The sequence below is a fragment of the Equus quagga genome, unplaced genomic scaffold (assembly GCF_021613505.1).
Source record: "Equus quagga isolate Etosha38 unplaced genomic scaffold, UCLA_HA_Equagga_1.0 HiC_scaffold_10927_RagTag, whole genome shotgun sequence".
NCBI lineage: Eukaryota > Metazoa > Chordata > Mammalia > Perissodactyla > Equidae > Equus > Equus quagga.
This window is the reverse complement of record NW_025792120.1, coordinates 9,871-26,794: the sequence shown is the minus strand read 5'-3', so window position 1 is coordinate 26,794 and position 16,924 is coordinate 9,871. Positions and strand designations below refer to the sequence as shown.

General features: G+C 46.9%; 1 protein-coding gene across 1 annotated transcript; it reads right to left on the bottom strand.

Moving 5' to 3' along the window:
- Positions 1–7,830: 7,830 nt before the first annotated feature.
- On the bottom strand, positions 7,831–15,334 carry LOC124231885 (visual system homeobox 1-like). Its single transcript, XM_046648898.1, has 5 exons — positions 14,911–15,334; positions 12,639–12,717; positions 12,069–12,192; positions 10,948–11,128; positions 7,831–9,713 (listed from the first exon to the last, which is right to left on the bottom strand). Exons 1-5 carry the CDS (start codon positions 15,332–15,334, stop codon positions 9,424–9,426), a joined length of 1,098 nt encoding a protein of 365 aa, XP_046504854.1. The 3' UTR covers positions 7,831–9,423.
- Between the last annotated feature and the right edge of the window lie 1,590 nt (positions 15,335–16,924).

The following is a 16,924-nucleotide window of genomic DNA, read 5'->3' as shown; positions in this document are numbered from 1 at the left end:
ATTAACCACAAATAAAAACAGAATATGTAACTTTTAATCTAGTGGTGAGGAAAATGGAATAAGGAAAGTCTGAAAATCTGAGAGATGCAAAGAAAGGAGAAACAAATTTAAAAGAAAGAAAAGAAAAGGTGGGAAATCTTTTTAAATACAAAAATAGTGAAAATAAATTTTAAAATGTCAATAATTATATTCTACATAAATGGAGTAAATTCTCTCTTTAAAGACAAAGATTGTTGGGATAGATAAAAAGTCCCAACTAGATACTTCTTCAAGAGACATACCTAAACCTAAAGTGTAAATATGCAGAAATATTGATAGTGAAAGCATGGAAATGTTTATCAAATAAATATCGGTTAGACAGCAGACAAAATGGACAGTAATTCAAAATGCAAGAGGAGAGATAAAAAGGGAAATTACATATGTTAAATGGTCACCAAGAGGATCCAGGAATTCTTAAATTGCAAACACCTAAAAATATAACTCCAAAAGCATAAAGCAAAAATTGACAGAAATACAAGGAGAAACTGACAAATCAACCCTCATAATATTTTCAGGCCATGTATACACAACCCGAAAAACCATCTCATAAAAATCAGAAGAGTGACTGGATATCACTCAGATTTACAAAAGTGGCTGTTTCGCTGGATTGAAGCTTTGGTTACAAAACTGAATTCAGTAAAACCGGTTTGTGTGTGCAGAAGGGATTTTAGGTCATAATAGTTCTTTCAGATTCCATGATGCTTCTGTCGTGGCTAGGAATGTTGCCCCACCCCGTACACGACCTGAGACCCTTAAAGGTGAGTGAGCGGGTGGCCTGGTTTGGGAGGTGATCCAGGGAAAGGAGAGGAGTGGGGAACTGGGGAGCATGAGACAGAGAAGGAGGGAACACCAAAGCAAGGGTTCATTTCTCCGGTTTGTCACCCCTGTGGCCACTGGGGCTGGGTCCCCTGAATCCCTTCAAATTGCTTTGTAGCCTGCACTGTGGGCTCGTCCATTGCGGAAGTGGAAAGGGAGCATAACCCACAGGGATCCCACCCTGCTGGACCCAAGTACCCTTATGTGCTGTGGACTGCCTTGCACATCCATGTCTCCCAGGTGAGAGGACCAGGCAGCTCCCAGAAGCATCCACACCTCAATGGCTGAGAAGCCCAGGCAGAAACAAGAGGTACCCAATGCAGTGGCCCGACTTGCAAAGCCAGTTGCTGAAGCTGGAATAAGAGACGTTTGAGAAGGTGTGACGTGGGGCACAGGAGCGTCCCGATCAGAAATCTCTTGGAGGACTTTTCATTGTATTACTTGGTAAAGTAAATGGATTTCTGCACACCCCCATCACACACACATGTGCCTATTTCCCTGCGATATTGGTCCTACACTGGGCATTATTATGGAATCCCTGGCCCTCCAGGGGCTCCCTACAGGGGAAGCCTTCGGTGGAAGGGAGCAAAAGAGAAGTCCTGAAATGGTAATATGGTGAAGAGGGAAAGAGAAAGAGGTGGTGTAGGCGGTCTTCGGTGGAAGGGAGCAAAAGAGAAGTCCTGAAATGGTAATATGAGACTGAACAAGTGGCCAGAAGGGTGGCTAATGGGGCCGTTATGTGAACGAAGACATTTCGAAGATCAGCAGTCAAAGAGGAGACGAACGCAGCTGGTGATTTAGAGGGTGAGTTGTTAGGATGGCGTAGAAGAACGGAAATTCCTCTACATACAAACGGTCAGGCTGTGCATTCAGATGGATGCTGTGCTACAAGGCAAGGCAAAAGCATATCAACATGCCTGCCAGCAGGTGGCACCAATGTGTTATTTGTGATTATGTGTTATTTATGATATTTCTTTCCCTTTCTCTCTCTCTCCCTCCCTCTTTCATTCTTTCTTTCGAAAGAGGAGAGAAAAGGCAGCCAGCCTTGGATGAACCTTAAGGAGGGGGAACCAAAAGACTCAGAACTATGCCATGGCTACAGTTCCCTCTCGACAGGAGGCTTGTGTGGAAGGACCTCAGAGCGATGGCCAAAGCCCTTTAATACAGAGAGGTGTTTCTGTAAGAAAGCTTTCTACATCTGTAACTTGGACCTAGATGTCATGAATGTGATTTTACTCTCATCAACTAGGTAGCAGATATGGGGAGGAATATAATAAACCTGGGAGACCAGTGCTTCCAGTTCCAAGGTCGCTGGGCTGTCTGCATGTCTGGGGGTCCTGCAAGAGGGAAGTCCAGCAGCAGGGCTCCCAGCGATGACACAGGGAAATGGGCATGCTTATGTAGGCAGAACAAAGCTGCATGAGAAACTCCCCGAGGAGAAAACTTCAGCAGCGTGAGAGGGTGTAGCTGCAGGTGGTCATGCACCGAAACAGGGTTTGAAGCAGCCTGTCCTCTGACAAAATCATGTAAATAGGGGCCTGAGTGAGCAGAAGCTAAAACTGGAAAATAGAGTATTTCGCAACAATTCTTGGAAAGGCAGGTCTCTCTGGGACTACTGGGGAAATTGCTGTACCCACGACAAGACCCTTGGTCACAATCCCAGGATTCTGAAAACCTTTGCAGCCCCTACTCAGCTTCCAAAGTGTGGCCCGAAGAATCTCAAAAGCAATATCAGAATCAATGCCCAGAGTTCATTAGCTACCATTCCAGGCCCAGCATGAGCTCAGCAACATGGAAACACAGAGCAGAAAGAAGACCGGGTCTCTCAACCCTCAGAGCACTGATAACGTGGATCCCTAGCCACCTGCTGGAAGAGCTTGTGAGCACCAGAATACAGGAGAGAGACACTCTCCTGGACAGACAGAATTCCGTCCCCAATCGTGCACAGCCTTGGCAACCCCTTTGGCCTACTCAAAGGATTTGGAACACAACTAGCATGCCTGCTTACTTCCAAAATATGTGCCTTCCAACAAGGCATCCATTTTTTTAAAAAATTGTATCAAATAATGATATGTCCCCATTAAAAACTCAAATAACACAGGAGGATGTACAGCAGATAATAGGAGCCCCTGCCCTCCTGTCTCCCACCCCAGCCTTTCCACGCAGAGTCAACCTTTTCATCCTTTTAGCTGCTCACTTCAGTGGTATTCCCACCAAAAATGTATAACCTAGGGCTGGCCCTATGGCCAAGTGGTTAAAGTTCTGCACACTCTGCACTGGTGGCTCAGGTTCACGGGTTCAGAACCTGGGCGCAGACCTACACCACTCATCAGCCATGCTGTGGCAGTGTCCCACATCCAAAAAATAGAGAAATATTGGCATAGATGTTAGCTCAGGGCTAATCTTCCTAAAGCAAAAAAAGAAGAGGACTGGCAATGGATGTTAGCTCCGGGCAAATCTTCTTTAGCAAAAAAAAAAAAGTATAACCTGAAATCTAATCATGAAGATACACTAGGCACACCCTATTTGAGGGGGAATTATATAAAATAATTGATGTGTGTTCTTCAAAAATGTCAGTGTCAGGAAAGACAAAGGTTGAGGAATGTTCTACATTGAAGCAAAGTGTGCTTCTAGAAATGCAATATGTGACTCTAGACTGGATCCTGTGTGGAAAAAGAAAATTGCAGTAAAGAACATTATTGAGTCATTTGGCAAAATTGGAATGTAAATGGTGGATTAGATAAAGAGTCTTTTATTCAGATTTAGAATGCTGTATTGTTTTCACATTTAGAATGTTGTAGTCAATACAGTGTTTTATTAGATGAAAGTGTTACATTCAGGTTAGAATACTGTATTTAATTCAGTATTAGATATTGTACCTGATTGATACCATATTGTATTAGATAAAAGTATAGTATTCCAATTTAGAATACCGTATTCTATTCAGGTTTAGAATATGGTACTCAGATTTAAATTAAAGTATTGATTCAGATTTTCTGAAGTTGATAACTACTCAGGTTATGTAACAAGATGTCCTTATTCTTAGGAAATACACACAGTATTAAGATATAAAGAGGCAGATACAGCGACTGTGGAAAACAGCATGGAAGTTCCTCAAAAAGTTAAAAATAGAACTACCATCTGATCCAGCAACCCCACTTCTGGGCATCCATCTGCAGGAGGTGAAATCACTGTCTTGAGGAGACATCTGCACCCCACGTTCACTGCAGCATTATTCACAAGAGCCAAGACAGGGAGACGACCTAAGCGTCCACAGCAGATGAATGGATGAAGAAAAGGCGACGTACACACGTGCGTGCACGCGTACACACACATACACAGGAATATTATTCACTCATAAAAGGAGGAGAAAATCCTGCCATTTGCAACCACCTGGATGGACCTTGAGCGCATTATGCTGAGTTAAATAAGCCAGACAGAGAAAGACAAACGCTGTATGATCTCACTTACCTGTGGAATCTGAAAACATCACACTCACAGAAACGGAGAGCAGATGGTGGTTGCCAGGGGCTGAGGGGTGGGGGAGATGGGGAGATGTTGGTCAAAGGGGACAAACTTTTAGCTATAAGAGGAGTAAGTTATTGGGATCCAAGGCACAGCACGGTGACTCCAGTTACCAATACGGTGCTGTAACACTTGAAAGTTGCTATGAGAACAGAGCCTTAATATTCTCACCACCACAACAACAACAACAAAATGATAATTCCGTGAGGTGAAGGATGTGTTAACTAACCTTATTGTGGTAACATTTCAAGACATATACGTTTACCAAATCACCACTTTGTACACCTTAAACGTACACAGTGGTTTATGTCTCAATAAGGCTGGGAAAAAAAGATAAAGGAGCAGATTATGTAAGCAACTTCCTTGCAGATGGTTCAGAAAAATATAGAAATATATAAAATATATTTATAAAATTATAAAATATATAGAAATGTATAATGTGTAGATAGACATAAAGAAACGGGGTGCTCTGGCTTGATGAACCTAGCTGAAAAAATTGCAAACAAAATAAAATGATTGTTTCAAGCCACAAATTTGGGATAACCAAAGCATCTTCTAAACTCAAATATCTAAAAGCTTTATAGTTTTGCCTTTCACATTTATGTATGATCCACCCAGAAGTGTTTTCCTGTAAAGTGTGAAGTCAAGGTTCAATGTCAATTTCCCCCATATACACAGGTAATTGTCCCAATAACATCAAAAAGTCAACCCTTTCCTTGGTGGCCAACCTCTGTACCCACACGTGTGTGGGATTCCTGCTCTTTATTCTGATGCACTGATCTGTCTGCCTCCTCCAAGCCAAAACTATACAGATGTAATCATCACAGCTTTATCAAAGTATCGATATGTGGTACAGCAGGCCCTCCACCTTGATCTTCGAGGGTGTTTTAGCTTTCCTGACTCTGAGTCTTATAAATGTGAGAATCAGCTTAGCAAGTTCGCTTAATTTCTCTGCAGCCCAGTTTCTCATCTGCTGGAAGAATTGAAAAAGACAATAAATATGGACACAATTTGTAGAGTCCCGGGAACAAGAGAGTTTTAGTTTATTGTATTTATATTGCTAAACCTAAGCAAACAATGTTGATCTCCATAGCCTGTTTTTCTGTCAGTTCTGAAACATCTCCTGAATTCGCAAGTGTTTTCCAGGACTGACGGCCGGCTCCTGTTACTGACAGCTGGATGTGCGACCCTGGTTCCTATTAGGACTCCTCCCAAATTGGCCTTGCTAAAACTGTAATTTTTTTTAATCTCCTTTTGAACTTTTACAGCCACATTTCAGCTGGCAAACAGTTTTGAAAGCTGGAAGTAATTCAGTCCTGCTGTCAGTCTGTGGTCAGATTCCAGTTTGACCTGTTGCATGATTTGAGCAAGGATTTAATAGGACCACGTGGAAAACGCCTGGTCCTTTCCTCTTTATCAAATTGGCCCTTGTGAGAACCAGACCGGAGACGCAGGCAAAGCATGGACTCTTCATCATAAAAAGTTTTCACACCGTACCTTCAAAAGAGTTTTTATCCTCTGTGAACTTAACCCTAAGTTGAGAGAGAGGCATCACTGCTTCATTAATACGAATAATAGCTGTTTTACTTTTACATACTAATTTTACAAAACTTAGAAAATATTTTTTAAAAGTATTCATTTATCCATGATCCAAAGCTAAATGCTACGAACATTTTAAAGGATTGTCATCTGCTTTCTTGTCTTTACGCACAGGTTTCTTTTTTTCTCTTTTAATGTAACACGCGCTAGTCTACATCCTGCCCGTGGCCGGCCTCTTGCTTGGCTCATCAGCAATCGCTCGCCTTCTTCCCTTAAAGGAGCCCAATTAGATTTAGATTTAGGGCAACTCTTGGAGGAGGCGGGATCACAGCGGCCCCTTGCCTTATGATTGGTTTAGGCCTGAGCGTGACATGCAGTTCTGATCAATGAGGAGGGAGAGGCGGTCTGCAGGGGCGTCCTGCGCCCTTGCAAGGACGAGCTTGAGGCGGAAAGGCTGAAAATGGCAGACGGGAAAGACAGAAGCTTCCCGGGTTCCCGGTGATGAGCCTGAGCCGCTGACAGACCCCGTGTTCACATTCAAGTCATACGAGACAGTGAACGGTTCTCCTGCATGGGCACAGCTTGTTGAGCTCCTGGGACGGAGGCCCCCCGGCTGACACACCTGCCCCGCTTAGGGGGGTGTCTGCTGTGTTCCTGGAGCTCTTCTTAGACGTTGTTTACAGAGAGCGTTCCAGCCAGTTGTTATTCCAAGATTCACTTGGTGGATCCCAGATTGTTTAATAATGATGATAGTAAGTATCCTTATTTGAGTCTTGATATTAATAGGAATGGCAGTAAGAGTAGTAACAAGAAGTCAGTATTTATTTTGCTCTTTCTCTCCCATGCCAGAAACTGTACATTACTCGTGTCCTCTCATTTAATCTTCGGGAAAATGAGAGTGTTTCATTATTATCCCCATTTTATGACTGAGAAAACTGAGAGGTCAGAGAGGTTATGTAACTCATCCAAGGTCACACAGCTGGAATGTGACAGAGCTCAGAAACTGTGCACATATATATATATCCATAAGTATCTACGTATACATTATAAAATATATTAAGATGCCGTTTTGAAATAAGTTCTCATGTTAAGAAAGCATCTTTCTATTCCTACTTTTTAAGGTTTTTTTTTTTTTAAGAAATAGGCATTTATTGAATACTTTTCAACATCTATTAAGATAAACTCTTTGAGCTGTTAATAAAATGTATAAATAATTTCCTTTCACAAAATTAAATTATCTTTGCATTCCTGGGGTAGACCTTCTGTACTCCAAGATCATTTTCAGTATACCATTGAATTCTAAACATCAGTACTTTATTTAGGACTTTCACATTCCCATTAATGGAGCTAAGTAGAGAGTTTTGTGGGGAGGGGTTGCACTATCTCTGTTGGGTTTTAGAACCGGGGTTATGTTCACATTAGAACCGTTTCCACCCGTGTCCTGTTCGGGACAACTTTACCATACAAAATGAACTCTTCCTTGAAAACCTTCTAGAATTCAGTGGAGCGCCATCTGGGTCTAGAGCCAGTTTATGGTATAATTGTTTTATGACTTTCTTGGTTATTGATCTTTCCTATGTCATGCTTATTCTGGAGTCACTGTTAGTAATACGTATTTTTCCAGAAAATGTATGCATTTGTGGAAGGGTTTTAAAACGTATTAATCTACATTTCAGGTGTGAATAGTATTTTGGGACTCATTTAAAACGGTCTATGTTACTCGCTCTGGTCCCTTTCTCTTTGCCTCTTCCTGTTTTCTCCTTTTTCTTTATAATATTACATAGAAATTTGTCCAGTATTTGTATGTTTTCTATGCAGAACCAGTTAAATTTCTTTATTTCATTTTTGTTCTGCTTTACATATTTGTTTATTTCTACTTGTCTCTTTTTTCCTTTTATTTAGGGGTTTTTCACTCAACAATATTTCATGAACATCATTCCACATAAATAAATATGCTTTGTTGTTATTTAGCGGCTGCAAACTATTGTATTTTATGAGTGTGATGTATATAAGTTGCACAGATTACTGGCTCCCTCCTCAAAACTCAACCCTGAATAAACTAAGGCAGAGAGATGGAAGCGAGAACCTGAGAGCCAGCTGGTAGGCAAAGACGGTCCAGAACAAGTGTGGCTGCGTAGCTCTGAGCCTGGTCTGCTGCCTCTAGACAGGACAGATAGAAGATGACTTGAGAGCTCTTCACCAGCACCTGCTCTTTCACCATTCAGGCTCGGGCGGCAGCCATGATCCCTACTGGCCAGAATGAAGAGAAGCAGCTAGGGCTCCTCATTTTCCGATTCTGCAGTAAGGAACAGGTGACACTTAGTTCTCACAATAGTATGGAACTAGCCTAGGATGATAAAAAAGAGGCCAAACGAAGGGAGCCTCTGTTTTCTCATCTGGAGAAAGGGAGAACAGGCCCAGCCTTACGACATGCTGATTTCCAGAGGAAGCCTCGAAAGTGCGCTTCCCCACTTTGCTTCTTTGCTCTGCCTTCTTCATGAACGTCCACATTTCCCCCTCGATGAGATGTAAGCTCTCTCCGGACTCTGAACTCTGGAGGGTGAATTTGATGTGGCTGCTGCCCCATAGACGTTTACAGAGCTACACATGATTAGAGCTGCAGGCTGAAGAATGACAGCCTGAGACGTTCTGAGATTGAAAAGGAGTGAGAGAGGGGAGCCCGTGTCAGGGGCTCAGTGTGTACGTGTGTAACAGAAGGAGTGCCTTGAGAAGCAAACACAGCACACGACATTTATTGTTAAATGAGCAGCAGAGGAAATACAGGGAAGGAAACGTGCATGCAGTCCCGGCCACCACAGTGCTGTCAGACGGAAATTTTAAAAGAGTGAGAAGCCTCATCTGCCCTTCAAACACTGTTTCTACACGCTCAGCAGCTGTTGCGGTGTGGCCCCGTGCTATCCCAGAAGGGAGGGAAGTATGGCTTGCTTTGTTTGAGTTCCATTTTGCAGAGACTATCAAGTGACACTCAGCAGAACACAAAATTGTTGCCAAACAAGGAAACTGCAATATCCAAAGCTAAGTTCAAGGTAAAGATAATAATTCATTCAATACGTCTGTGCGGGGTCTTCACTATTTATAAAGACATCTGATTCTCTGGGGGTTAAATAACCATAGTTTCAAATTCAGGGTGCGAATCAGACCTAAGCTGTTAATCTGCAGAGTGTGTTGAACCCACTCTCGCATGACGCCAGCGGTAAATAGGCTTTTTGGACTTTAAATCCTCCCTCCTCGAGTTCTACAAACGAGAAGTAAAATTTTACACCAGATTAATTGGTTCAAGTGCGTTTAAGGATTGGTTTCCATTCTAGAGTGAAATAGAATTTTCCCTAAGTCACCTGTTTGTCTTCTTTAAGCAAGTGGCATTGAGTTTTATCCTGACACCGTAAGAAGAAAATCCAACTGAGATGATTCATCTTAGACAACTTGAACAATACCAGGGAGGAAGGCACCCATTTCCAGCCTTCGAGGGTGGACCTGTGGGCCTCAGAGAGCCCCCACCCTCCCAGGCAGGAGCCCCTCCAGCCCCTCGGAGTCTGAGCATCCTTGGGAGCTGGCCCCCTGGTATGCTCTCTTGGTCTCCTGCCTGGCGGAGCTGGAGAGGTCAGTGGCCACATCTTCCAAGCTGTTCTCAGGGCTGCCTTCGTCTGAGCGTTTCTGGGGTCCTGCCTGACTTGGGCTAGAACCTTCCTTGAAGTGGTCAGAGTCCCAGAGTCCTGCCATCTTTTCTCCACTTCCTGGTTTCCTTATCATCCCTATGGATTTTTTATGCATCCCTTGCAAAAAAAGAAAAGAAAAAAATAAAAATAGATATCTCTAAATAAAGCAACTAAGTAAATTTCCTCCTTGTCATTGTTCTCCAGATGCCATTAGAGTTGCCCTTGGTGCCAGTCTCCGGGGCCTCCGGGAGAGTAAGGTAGGTAACTCCCACCATGAGGGGTTGAAAACTAGTGTCTGCCAGTCCTGTGCAGCCAGTAAAGGTGCCTTGTTTGGATGACACGACGATTTTTTAAATTTTGTTTTAAAATTCGTTACCAACATTTTAAAATTGGAGATTGCACATCAAAAACCAGACTTCCAGCTTCTTTCAAAAAGTCAGAGTGTCTGGCAGCACTGGGCCCTCTTTCTTGTATGGCCACAGACCTCGTGCCAGTTAGCCCCCCATTCGGCCCCCACCCTGCCACCCACCTGCTTGTGTAGGTTCAGAGGGTGGGCTCGGCCCCCTGCCCAACTCTCTCCCTCAGTCTCTTCCATCCTTGAGGGCAAAGTCGACACCATATTTATGACTGGACTCTCCAGTCCCAGCACAGTGTCAGGTGGGAGGGGGCTCAGAAAATGTTTGCCAAACAAAACCCTCCCCCTCCCCCACCTAAGATGCTGCCCCAGCTCCCTAACTGCAGCCTCCCTCCCTGCTTGGGGTGCTGTCTTGTGACTCATTTCTCCAAGCCCATTGGTCTCTGGTAACAGCAAACGGACCAATAAGGGTGCCGCCTCCTCAGAACACCCAGCCCTGAAGCTCGGACCTCACCAGTGTAGACAGCTCTAGCACCAAAAACCTAAGGAACAGAAGAGCTACGCTTCAGGTGGTTAAGGGCAGAACCAGGACCAGGAACCTGCCCTCCGACTCCGGTGTGCAAGGACTTCATTCACTGCAGGTTCCATGCCCTGCACGGTCCTGATTCCTATTACCGTGACCTCTGAGTGGTATGGTTTCCACAAGTGCTAATTGCATTCGACATTTGGGAAACACATTTCATATAATTAAAGTATATCATTCCTTTCCTAAAACCATGGCCTGATGTGACCTTTCCACAGTCTACACGGTTCCAGTGAAAAATAAGGCAACTGACCAGATAGTCCAAGCCTCGTAATTAATTAAAAATCAGACGTGATATTCTGAGCCTGAATCTGAGTAAATTTACATTGCTTTGCTTTACAAATGAGTGCCCTACATGGGTACGCCCCCTACTTCTCTGGCCCTCATGCTTGCTGCAGGGTCCTCTTCCTTACCCAGGAGCCAGGGTGCACAGGAGCCAACCAGGCCACCGTCAGTGGAGTTGAGGACAGAGTCAGGCAGCGGGATGCAGTGTCGCACCATTGCCCCATAGAGCCCGTACTCCGCCATCACGCTGCTGCTGCCCCAGCGCTTCTCCCGTTTGCGCCACTTGGCCCTCCGGTTTTGAAACCAGACCTGGTTTGAGGCAAGAGGGAAGCAGAGAGGCACACAGGAGAAGACAGGGTGAAGAAGGATGCTTAGAGGCGTCTGTAGCTCAGGGCTCTACAAAGGGCCGACCATCCACTCGGGGTGGCATCTATGACCCAGACCTTTCAGGAGCTGTGCCACCGTTCACTCAAAACTCACAGGGTGGGGTAATGCGTGGCCACTTTCCACTGAGGTTGTCCACAGAGTCAGGAATGACAAAAATCAAATCTAAATATTCCTACATTGTGTAAAGAAGCCCATTTTCCACACTGATGGAAAACAGTTCACCTGGCAACGGGCCCTTCTAATCTCAGGTTATTGGATTGCATTATCTTCATTAAAGAGTAGCATCGAATATTGTTCAGCTGTTAAAAAAGAGTGAGTTACTCTAGTGGCATATCTTCTGACCCGGACAAATGTCTAAGATGTGTTGTCAGTAAAGAGACTAAGGAGTAACATGTGATACTCCTTTTTGTAAAAACAAAGAACAAAATTCTACATGTGTGTGTGTATTTATGTATATATACATTTTGGGGGGCAGATAAATGTCTGACATGGAGATGGTATGTAGAAAGGTGACATCAGCATGTCTACATTGGTTTCTTTAAGGATTTGTAGTGCAAGGATAGTCATTTTTTTTCACTGATATATCTTTATATAGTTTCTAGTTGCAGCACCCATTATTGTGTAGTTTTTAAGAATGATTTAACAAAAGGAAAAAAGGCGTGAGAGTTACCGGGGATATCCTCTGGGAATAAACATAAAGGAAGGTTCTAGCAGTGCGGTGCTTGCATCTAAATGACCCTCAGTTTGCTGTGAAGGGGAATGTGTTGAGCTGTTCAGAGGTGGCTGTGGGCTGACTCACTGCACGTGAGGGTAAGATGTTCTCTGTGATGTCTTTGCAAAGGAGAAAGGGGACCCAAGACACCTGTATTCGGTCTTCAGGGAGCTCAGTTTTCACAGCAAGCATTTCCCGGGCATACACGTCAGGATAGTGGGCCTCGCTGAATGCCTTCTCCAGCTCTTCCAGCTGGTGGGCAGTGAAAACAGTCCTGCAGGGAGGCCCAAAACACACGTGGGCACATGTCCACAGGAGGCCACAGGCTTCCTAGCCTAGAGGACCCCTGTGCCTGCCTCTCCCATTGTCCACACCCCAAAAGGCCCCCTCCTAATAGCTGAGCATCCTACCTTTGGTTAGCCTCTGGAAAGTACAGAAGTTCAGTTCAAACAATACAGAGTTCTTTAGCTCTTTTTTTCTCCTCAATGAATTCCATCAACTCATTCTAAGACCCATTTAAAGACACAAAATTGTGTCTATAAAGCGCTACAAAGATTGTCCTGCAGCCTCCCAGGAACTACAGAAATATGTTCTTAAATGGCTACTGTTCCCTTCCCACTGCCAACCAGTTGGCCGCTAGGCCTGCCGTAACGCAGAGCCACGCATTTTCAGATGCTGAGTCCCGAGGAAGGGGTCAGGGAAGACAGCCTGGCCCCATACCTGTGCCGCCGCCTCTTCCTCCTGCTTGGGGTGTGGGACGCCTTCAGTTCACTCCTGTCTTCAGACGGACTGTCCTCATCTGTTAGCAGAAGGAGAAAGAGAGGACTTTAAAGGTGAGCACACTTTTCCTTTTATTTTCTGGATTTTTCATTTGAGGATTGAAGCTATGGACCTGTCAGGAAATGTGAGTATTGACCCATACAAGCTAGCATTTGCAGCACTCACTATATTACAGGTATGGTGCTCAGCACTGTCCATGCATTACTGCAGTTATTCTTCATAAATTAAAAGAACTCCAAGGTAGCTGCTATTATTATATTTTTGCAGAGGAGAAAACCGAGGCACAGAGAGATTAAGTAACTTTCCCCAAATCACGTGGGTAGTAAATGATGAAGTTGGGATTCAAACCCCAGACTGTGTGAAGTCAAGGCTACTTGGCCGCTAATTGCATTTCCTAATCCCACTGGGCTCCCAAATTCATCTGCTACCTTCTGCCTCCAACATCCTCCTCTTAGCCAATATACCAGCATTTCTCAAAGGGAGGGTTGAGGTTTGTGACATCCGAACCTCTCTCAGAACTGCACTCCCTGCGCCTCTGTACCAATTCCGAATCTCTGGGCACGGAGTGCAGGGCCTCATTCTCGACAAGTGCACCCAGATGACTCATAGACGCACTTGGAAATGTTTAGGAGCCTTGCTCCACTATGCTTTGTCCTTCGATATTCATTATATCACAGGCCAGAAGGTTAGAAGACTAAACTCTTGTCAGATTCACTGTTAAAAAGTATATTTGCTTCAAAATACAAAAAAAAAAATTAATAAAGGCAAAAATAATAAGACACTATTAGTTTTTCTCCTACATCGGTTAGCTCACCAGAAAACTGTATGCTTGGATTATAATATTGTAATATCCGTGCTGTCCAGGCTGGTGCCATTAGACGCATAAGGTTATTGAGCAGGTGAAATGTGGCCCGTCCAAACTGAGCCCGACTGCAACTGGAGAATAGTCAGTGCACTTAGAAGACTTAGGACGTCCCCAAAAGTAAAATATTCATACTTTTTATATTGATTACATATAAAATGATAATGTTTTATATGTATTGGATTAAATAAAATATAGTATTTAAATTAATTTCACCTGTTTATTTTTCCTTTTTAATATGGCTTTGAGAAATTTTCATTGCACTCACAACTGCGTGATATTTCTATTGGATAGTGTTGCTCTTGATCTCCCAGAAATGGCCTCACAGACTAGGATGTAGTTGCATTTTGCCTTTCATTTAATCAGTGCTCACAAAGGAAAGAACCCATCCTATGAAGGTGGGTCTGCATTTTTAGTGAGACAACTAATAGAGGGATCCATTTTATCTTCCACAAAGACTCGTGAAATAAAGTCCTCCAAAAGGATGGAAGCCCGCTTGCCTGATGCTCTGGCATGCACCCTCGTATTATTAGTGGAGGCCTCGCGGACTCTTTTTGCCTTGGCTGTCTGGATGCTAAGCTCTAGGTTCTACTACATAGTTTCTCTCAGTTCACGTTTTCTTGCGTAATTCTCCATTTTCTTCCCCACACCCAAAACTCTTGATTTCTCGGCCCTTGTCCTTTACAGAATTTCATTGCTTCCTTCTGTTTCCCCATAATCCACCTCGACTTCTTTGAGGAAATAGGCGGGCTCACGACAAAACACTGAGCATAATTACAGTGAAATTGGCGAGGTTGTTTCTCACGTGTGGGGAGGAGCGAGGGCGGCGCGAGGAGAAAAGCACGGTACCCGGACTCCCTTTTCAGCACCTCGGGAGACGGACAGTTCCAGGCCTCCCGACCTCCAAGGACCTGTCAATCATTCAATCACTTCAGAAAACGTCTGAGCGCCGGCCAATACAGGGTTCTGTGCTGCTGGCCAACAAGACCGGCCCAGGCCTCCGACCTACGCCGTTCCCAGAGGCCGAGAGTCGCGCGGGGCGCTGGCGGAAAGGCCCTCGGGTAACTGCTGCTGGGTCGCCGAGATCCCCAGGTAGGTCCGGGGCCGGGTGACGCTGTTATCCGCAAGGCTGCGGCGACCAGATCCCGGAGGAGAGGGAGGGATGGGCAGAGGCAAGGGGCGGGGATGCTGCTGCGAGAACACGCCTCCCCCGACGGGGCCAGGCTCCAGGGTCCCGGCTGCCTTTAGATCTGGGATGCTGGGGGTGGGGGCGACGGCGTGTTACCCCTGCACGGCCCAAGGCCGAGGGAACAGGGGCAGGGGCGGGATGGGCTGGCCTGGCCTGATTACCGGACGTCGAGACGCTCTCGCTGCGCTTCTGGCGGCCCAGCGCGGGAGGCGGGCGGCTCGGGGCTTGCGGGGCAGCAGGCTCCGGCCCCTCGGGCGGCAGGAACGGCACATCGGCTAGGAGCAGGCAGGGCGCCCGAGCGGCCACGGGCGGCCGCGCGCTGAAGCCGCAGAGGAGGCCGAGCCCCAGCGGGAGGGCCCCACGCGCCAGGCAGGGGCCGCCGAGCCCTGGATCCGGGCAGGGCGTGGCCGCCGGGCCCTCGCAGCCCGATCCCGGCCCGGGGCCGGCAGGCGACGGCAGGTCAGCCTCCAGGCCCAGCAGGTCAGTGATGGCGAAGCCTCGGGGGCGCGGACCGGTGGGGGAGCCACCAGGCACCAGCGCCCTGCTCCTGGAGCGCCCGTCGGAAAGCGCGTCCCGGCCTGTCATGGCTTCTTAGTCGGCTAGGCTTGACCCTCCCTAGGTCACCTTTGCAGAGGGAGCTCAGCTCAGAGGGCGCTTTATACGACTGGACCTCCCGTCGGGCCCGGAAGGCCAGGAGGGCTCCAATCAGCCGGGCGCGGACGCGTCGTTGCTCCGGACCCCGCGAGATGGGGACGCCACCACTTCCCCTCCCTTCGGTTGCCGCCCTCCCAGCTGCAGTCTCCTCCTTCTCCCCTCTCCTCTCCAGCTGTCCCCCCGCCCACCCCCACCCCGGTTTTCGGTGGGAGCCAAGCAGGGAGGAGACAGCGACCCCGCTATCTGCCGGTCAGCTAAAAGCCGCAGGTTCCAGATTCCCTTCCAGATTCTCTGGGTGGCAGCCCGGCTCGCAGCTGCCCTTAAGCCTCCCTCCCACCCTCCAGCCGCGCATTAAGATCTAGGGCCCCACTCCCAGCCACACTCCCACTGCTACCACCAGTATGACCCCCGCCAGACCTCCAACTCCACCTGCGGAGCCACGAGGGCCTTCCCCGAAAATCCCCGTTTATTTAATCCGTGCCCACTCCTCCTCCAGCCAAGTCCATCCCCCAGGGCTCTAACGGCGGGTCTGTAGGGGGTCGCAAAATCCACACCAGCCGGGGGAAGAACAAGGAGAGAGAGAGACGGGAGGAGAGTGATGGGAAAGGGCTCCCGATTTAGCAAACTAAATTACAGGAGGTCCAGTGAACTTTGAATTTCAGATAAACATACAATTTTAGTATGATATGTATCACTATTTTATCTGGCAACCCTAAAGGGGAGGAGGGCAGTAAATTGGAAATCAAGGGCCTGTCTGCTGGGACCCACCTCTCTTCACGGAGGCCAACAAATTATTGTCCGATTTAACGATTATTTAAAGAGAGCCTGATTTTCACGTGAAAAGCCCATATTAACGTTGGCGCCCAAGCACGGGGGTGAGCCGCCCTGGGCTCGCATGCGGCAAATTTGGGCCCGCCCAACCCGAATCGCCCGGAGCCCTGAGCCCACCCTTCTCAAACACAGAGCCCCCGAAGCAGAATCTCTTCGGTCGCAGCTCCTGACGGCCCAGCAGTTTGAGGTCACCCCGCGGGAGGCGGCCGCTCGCCCAGGCCAGCCGCGCCGCCAGCGGCGCGCACGCCCGGCCGGAGCCCGACTCAGCAAGCGGGTCTCCGGCTCGCGGCGCCTTGGAGCTGGCCCTCTGCTACCCATGCAGATTAAACGAGGGGCTTCCGATAAAGATAATTGCAAGGCTAGGTCTTAACTTTCCATTATTAGAGGAAGACTCAAATCTCCCCTCGCAAGCTGTTCTCGGGATTAGCAAAACAATAACTTTCCTTTGGGATAATTGCTCTGTGAATTGCTCCGGGTCGGGGGCGGCTTTAGACGCTGGCGTGGTTTTTGGCTCCGCCAGGAATTTCTCCCCAAATTTCTCTCTGAGTTCAGGGGAAGGCGTGGGGAGCACAGGACCCGCCTACGTGCTCCGGCTCTTTGCCCGGCTGAGTAGTCGTTTGTAGATGAGAATTGGGGCTGCAGTTAAGGAGGAAACCTAGCGATCCACACATTTACCGACCGAATCCAGGG

Bases quoted from the DNA above. Each gene is read 5' to 3' on its own strand.
- LOC124231885 (XM_046648898.1), bottom strand. From the start codon at position 15,334: ATGACAGGCCGGGACGCGCTTTCCGACGGGCGCTCCAGGAGCAGGGCG. The intron at 12,193-12,638 runs GTATGGGGCCAG...GCCTCCCTGCAG, and splicing joins AGGAAGAGGCGGCGGCACAG to GACTGTTTTCACTGCCCACC. The intron at 9,714-10,947 runs GTAAGGAAGAGG...TTTTTTTGCAAG, and splicing joins CTGTGCACCCTGGCTCCTGG to GGATGCATAAAAAATCCATA.